The sequence below is a fragment of the Lygodium microphyllum genome, chromosome 6, assembly GCF_053477565.2.
Source record: "Lygodium microphyllum isolate KBCC chromosome 6, Lygodium_microphyllum_v1.1.10, whole genome shotgun sequence".
Classification (NCBI taxonomy): Eukaryota; Viridiplantae; Streptophyta; class Polypodiopsida; order Schizaeales; family Lygodiaceae; genus Lygodium; species Lygodium microphyllum.
In genome coordinates, this window is record NC_141140.1 from 135,308,537 (window position 1) to 135,315,524 (window position 6,988).

The 6,988-nt window shown below is 43.6% G+C and overlaps 1 protein-coding gene across 1 annotated transcript; it reads left to right on the forward strand.

Moving 5' to 3' along the window:
* The first annotated feature begins 2,641 nt into the window (after positions 1–2,641).
* Positions 2,642–6,680, forward strand: LOC148035169 (pentatricopeptide repeat-containing protein At4g13650-like). The gene has a single exon (XM_087680145.1). It carries the CDS (start codon positions 3,775–3,777, stop codon positions 6,319–6,321), a length of 2,547 nt encoding a protein of 848 aa, XP_087536271.1. The 5' UTR covers positions 2,642–3,774; the 3' UTR covers positions 6,322–6,680.
* The last annotated feature ends 308 nt before the right edge of the window (positions 6,681–6,988 follow it).

A 6,988-nucleotide genomic window follows, 5' to 3' on the forward strand; every position in this document is an offset into this window, starting at 1 on the left:
GGACTTGTACCAAATGGATGTCAAGACAGCTTTTTTACATGGAGACTTGCATGATGAGATTTACATGGAGCAGCCTAAGGGCTTTGCAGACCCTGGTAGGGAACACCTAATGTGCAAGCTAAAGAAGGTTTATATGGCTTGAAGTAGGCACCTAGGGAATGGTACCATAAGTTTGATGCATTCATGCAGTCACAGGGCTACAGCCGCAGTGCTATGGATCTGTGCTTGTACAGAAGAAAGCCCGTGACGGTTCTCTACTGATTTTGGTACTCTATGTGGATGACATGCTTTTAGCAGGGATAGCTCATGAGGAGCTAGATGCTCTTAAGGCTCAGCTCAAGAAGAGCTTTGAGATGAAAGATCTGGGATAGGTCTCTCATATACTTGGTATGCGCATTACACGCGATAGGTCTCAGGGGCTACTCTATCTGTCACAAAGGGAGTACATTCATAAAGTCCTTGAGCACTTTCGTATGCAGGATGTTAAGCCTATTGGCTGTCCATTACCTTCTCATGTAGAGATTTCATAGGCCGATTGTCTGCAGACAATGTCCGCAAACAGATGAGCAGAGGGCCGAGATGGCCAAGATTCCCTATGCATCAGCCGTGGGTAGTCTTATGTATTCCATGATAGCCACCCGTCCAGATATTGCTTTTGCAGTTGGGGTTGTGGCATGTTATATGGCTACACCTGGCAAGAAACATTGGGATGCTGTGAAGGGTATCATGAGGTACTTGAAGGGCACAACAGATATGTATATTTGCTATGGCAGCCAGGATACAAGAGTCGTGGGGTACGCTGACTCTGATTATGCAGGACATGTAGATAGTAGGAAGTCCACTTCTGGCTATGTGTTCACTTATGTTGGAGGGGCTATCTCTTGGATGTCCAAGGCGCAGAAGTGTATATTGCAGCCATAGAGACTTGCAAGGAGGCTATCTGGTTAGTCCGTTTGATTGCAGACCTTGATATGACAGATGCTATACCTACACTGCATTCGGATTCTATGAGTGCCATTCAGTTGGCCAAGAATCCGGTCTTCCATGCGAAGACGAAAAACATATTGGGGTGAGGTATCACTTCATTCGCGAGGTCGTTGAGGACATGTCTGTTGACCTTGTCAAGATTTCGAGAGAGCAGAATCCTGCAGACTTGCTAACGAAGAGCCTCACTACAGAGCACTTTGCCTTCCTCAAGAGATTAATGGGCATTGGATAAGATGACGTCTTTCTCCTCATCCTATTGTACATGTGTACATGTTGTACTGTTTTTTCTTTTCTTTTCTCTCTCACTGGGGCAGATTCGCCTTTAAGTGGGAGGCTGTTGGGGGTAAAGGTGCCTCTGCCTAGCCGCTCGTGTATTATTACATTGATAGTACCCACCACTGCACACTGCAGGTGGCGGGCGCCCATCACAGTCACTTATTCTTTATTCTTTTAGTGACAGTTTGAATAAAGGAAGGCCCAGCCACACATTGTGGTTGTTGGAGTTCCCACTTTTGAGTCTCTCTCTCTCTCTTGCTCTTGCTCTCCATTCGCCATAGCTCTCACCACCAAGCTTCTTCCTCCTGGGTTCTACTTCCCATTCAACTAGCCCAAGGCTACACAACCTCCCCTATCACATGGTAATCTTTGCAAATTTCAAAATTTCTCCCTTAGGCACCATATTGCTCATCAAACAGCAAAGGGTTGCATGGCTAGAATTCAAACCCCTCCTCAAGATACAACTCATACCCAAAACAATGTGTTGGTCTGCCAATGACTCTGTATGTGACTATTGCTCCTTGCCCATGAGACCTCCTAAAGCAAGCAGCTTGACTCAACCAAAAATGCATCTGAGTGTGGAAGGGCCTTTTGAGACTCTCCTCTAGAATTTGGCTAGACAATAGAACACTGAAGCAAAGGTACGAGCTTAACATGATGGATATTGTATTCATAACAAAAAGAAGAGTCAGTAAGAATGGTAGTAATTCGTTGTTCATTCATCTTGATGTGTAGTTTAATGCTAATCTTTTTTGTTGGAAGATGTAGGCTCAATTGTTCCCCATGCCTAGCTTCCCCCTTCCAATGCCCAGGTGGTCTAAAAACTCAACAGAAGCTGGGAAATTTCCACCATTTTCCTGATTTGGAGTGGAACCTCCTTTTCTTCCTTCCTTTTCCTTTCTTCGATACAATCTCCAAGTTGCTTTCTTCTACTCCTTGTTAAGGATGCCAAGTGAACAAGTGATTTCCATTTTGGCTTCCATCTTTGTGATCGACTCAACATGTTGTAGCACCTGCAAGAGAAAATCAAAAGTGAGATTGACGTGATTAAAATGTGTGTCCCCTTCAAACACAAATGCATTCCTTTGTAACCAAAGGTTCTATATGACAGTTCCCCTCAAACAAGTACATAATGTAGAGACTAAGGCATTAGCTTCCCCCAATAGGAACTCCTTCCAGTTGAAATGATAGGGATAAAGGTGTTTGACATGGCCTGATCGTGGTACTAGCCCTAGCCCACCTAGTACTAGCCCAATTGTAATAAATGTGTGGAAGCCCTTGTTGGCTGTCCTTCACGCCCAATAACCCAATAGTCCCCATTCATGCTCCATGCACATGGGCAGTTGCCAGTGCCCCATCTTGATGTAACGTCCTTTTATACAAATTGCGCGCAATCACATTACATCTAAACAAAAAGGAAGCAGAGAGCATGGCAGCAGAAGTAGGTCATGAACAGTACTCCCGTGCAGTGAATCCTTCTAAGGACTGCGACGAACACCAACAGGGTGAGTTGCTTATCGAGAACACCTGCAGAGGTTGCAGTATGACCGGGCTTATGCAGAGAGTCTTGAATCCCAATGACGGGACAAGGGTGCATGCCTTTGCCTCTTGTTCGCACATCCCAATGATCGCAGACACGGAAATGCACTGCCAGTCCTGTATATCTACCTTTGAACATCGAACACAGGAATCGTGGAGCAGTTCAGACCACTATCCCAGGGGAGGCATACGGTATCAAACACGACTGCATAGATAGGTCCCTGACCTCTCAATAGCATGTGTCGGCTTACTTCTTGATGTTCTGTTTGAGGACAGGACAACAGTATCCTGACCTCTCATGGCATGTTTGAGGTCAATGATGTCTCTTGGACAATAACCTGTCATGGTATGTGTCAGATCAATGTTTAAGGTACCAGCATCCTGTCCTCTCATGACCTGTTCCAGGTCAATAGCCACATGATCGTGGCCTCTCATGGCATGCTTCAGGTCAATGATTGATGTCTCGTGGAGAAGAACCGGATCCTAGCCTCTCATGGCATCAACATTCAGGTCAATAGTTTGATGTCTATTGGAGAATAACAGGATCCTGACCTCTCATGGCATGTTTCCGGTCAATGGTTTGTTGTCTTTTGTAGGACAACATGATCCTGACCTCTCATGCATTCGTCAGCTCAATGATTGATCTCTTTGGAGAATAACAGGATCGTGACCTCTCATGGCATGTGTCAGAGCAATGTTTGTCGTCTCTTGGATGATAACTACATCCTGACTTCCTATGGCATGTTTTAGGTCAGTGGTTGATCACTCTTGGAGATTGACAGGATCTCGACCTCTTATGGAATGTTTGAGCCTTGAGGTCAATGATTGATGTCTCTTGGGGATAATGGGATCTGACTTCTTGTGGCATGTGCTAGATCAATGCTTGATGTCTCTTGGAGCATAGTAGGATCCCAACCTCTCATGGCATCAGTGGTTGATGCCTCCTGGAGGATAACAGGATCCTGACCTCTCATGGCTTGTTCCAAGTCAATGATTGATCTCTGTTGTGGGCTCAATTTTGTAAGCTCTTTTTCTGCATGTGCCCGACATGCTAGGTTAGAACAAGGGCAACTGTTGCACAGCTGCTTTATTGAGTTGTGGGGGAAATTTGATCTTCTTGTTGAAACTGCCCTAATCACCATGTATACGAAATGCTGTAGCTTGGAGGATGCATCAAATGTTTTCACAAGGATGCCTGAACGTGATGTTGTGGCTTGGAATGCCATGATTGCAGGCTATGTGCAACATGGGTATGCTCAAGTGGGTCTTCAGCTTTTTCATCATTTTTGTTATGAAGGTTGTATTCCAGATAAGGTAAGCTATCTCAACATTCTGGATGCATGTGGAAGTGGAAGTGGACTTGCAGAAGGAAAACATGTGCATTGCTGGGTGTTACACAGCGCTTTTGCTTTGAACATCACAGTGGCAAATGCCCTTATTAACATGTATCATAAATGTGGAAGCATTAAGGATGCACATGACACCTTTGATAAGATGGAAGAGCGAGATGTTATCTCATGGACTTCAATAATTGCAATACTTGTTCAACATAATTACAGCAATGATGCCCTACAGCTTTTTCAACAGATGCAAGTAGAAGGAGAGGTGCCAAACAAGGTCACCTGTATAAACATCCTTTCTGCGTGTGCTAATGTGCAAGCATCGAAGGATGGGAAAAGGATGCATGCAGTTATCATAAGCTGCCAGTTTGAGTTTGACATTATTCTTGGGAATGCTCTCCTGAACATGTATGCAAAATGCTGCTGTGTAGACCTTGCATGTGATCTTTTCCAGACAACATATACAAAAGATGTGGTTACTTGGAATGTTATGATTGGTCTAGATACTTACTGTTCTTTTCATTTTTTTAAACAGATGCAAATGGAAGGCTTGATTCCAAACAAAGGTACACTAGCTGGCCTCCTTTCTTCCTGCTTTGGCTCGATGTCTCTTCCTCGTGTTAAAGAAATCAATGTTCACATTGTTGGTAGTGGATTGGACAGGGATGTAGGCTTAGTGACTGGCCTTGTAAGTGCATATGGTAAATCTGCTGCAACGGAGGATGCCCAAAGAATATTTGATGAGATGGCCATGCATGATACAATCCTGTGGAATGCAATCATAGCAGCATATACTCAAAATGGACTAGTCAAATGTGCCTTTCAGTTGTTTTATCAGAGGGTCTTGCAAGGCATGTTGCCAGACGAGATCACTTTTGTAAGCATGCTTGATGCTCGCAATAGTGAGGCAACTCTGCGTGTTGGCAAGCAATTGCATGTCTTTGTCAAAGGATTTGGTTTTGAAACTGACATTCTTGTGAGCCAATCCCTGCTTCACATGTATGCAAGATGCCAGAGACTAGAGGAAGCCCAAGAAGTATTTCACACAATGCCTAAGCAGGACATTGTCTCTTGGAATGCCTTGATTGTTGCCTATGGTCAAGGTGGAGAACCTGATCGTGCTTTGCAACTCTTTGAGGAATTGCTCTTAGAAGGCATCATACCAGATGAGATAACATTTTCCAGTCTTCTTTCTGCTTATAGCACAGAAGCAGTCCTTGGACAGTGCAGGCGTATGCATGCTCGTATCATGGGAAGTGCTTTTCATTCCAATGTCATCCTCCAGAATGCACTTGTAAACATGTATGGCAAGTGTGGTAGTTGGGAGGAGGCTGAAAGCTCATTTGGTGAAATTTCTGAGCCCGATGTTGTGTCATGGAATGCTGTAATATCAGCATATGTTCTGTGCAAGCAGGGAGAGAAGGCTCTTCTTGCTTACTCCATGATGAAACAAAGTATGGTTGCGAACAAATTTACTGTGATTAACTTGCTTTCGACCTATGCCCTTTCAACCAACCTTGTGGAAGCAAGGGAGTTCCATGCTTATATAGTGACTGTTGGACTGGAGTTAGATAATACTGTAGCAAATGCCCTTGTTAATATGTACGGGAAATCTGGCAACCTGAACGATGCAAGGGTATTGTTTGATAAGATGGAGAGACATGATGTAGTTTCATGGAACGCGATAATTGCTGTGTATGCCCATCATGGACAGGCAGATGTGGCCCTGGAAATTTTTTGGAAAATGCAGTTATACCACCTGACGCCCGATAACATCACCTTAGTTGGTGTCCTTTCAGCATGTAGCCATGCTGGTTTGATAGCTGAATGCTGCTGGATGTTTTTATTTATGACTCAAAATTATCACATTGTAAGAACAATGGATCACTATAATTGTATAGTTGACATTCTTGGACGAGTAGGAAGATTGCATGAAGTAGAGAATGTGATATTAAGCATGCCTTTTGAACCTAAATACGAGTCATGGATGACATTGCTCAGTGCTTGCAGCAAGCATTCTGATGTGGAAAAAGGGGAGTTTGCTGCAACCTTGAGTCTTACTTTTGAACCAGAAAAGTCTGCACCATTTGTTGTACTATCAAATATATATGCTGCAGCAGGTAGATGGGATGATGTGATAAAAATTAGAAATTTGATAAAAAATCCTGTAGAGACCTAAGATTGCTATTATAGCACATCTTGATTTGAATAGATTATACATGCCTTAAAAAATGTTTCTAAAAACATGCTGCTTGATACCTAGTTGATCTCGCTAGTGGTTTCCAGTCTTAGTGATGTACTCTTTGACTTGAAATGGAATGAAATTGATTGACGAGAGTCTTGAATATTCAATCTTGTATCTGTGCAGGGCATTCACAAAGTGTGTAGTTTGTAACACTGCATCCCAATGGATATGGGGACTTGCCTTGATATGCAACATAGTACCCCGAAATGGTATTTTGGCAGCCTTGAAACGGAATGGCCATTTTGGATGGAAACGGAAACGGGGAAACGCCATTTCGGCATCTTGTGGCAAAATGGGTAGATGGGTTATCTAGAGAAAAAGAGACAAACACACATATTTACCTTGTCTTCTGTGTGTTTGTCTCTTGCGCACTAGCTCTCTACTGCCTGTAGCTCTAGTCTCCCTCGTCCTCATCCTCCTTGTCCTTCCTTCCTAAGTTCTTCTCCTTCCTAAGTTCCTTCTTTTCTTCTTTATTCTTCTTCCAAGTTTTCTTCTTGTCATTACCTAATCATAGTGTCGGATCCATTTTGGAGGCATATCACTCCAATCAAGGGATATGAGGGCTTTGGTGGATCGAAGAAGTGGCGGTGTAACTATTGTG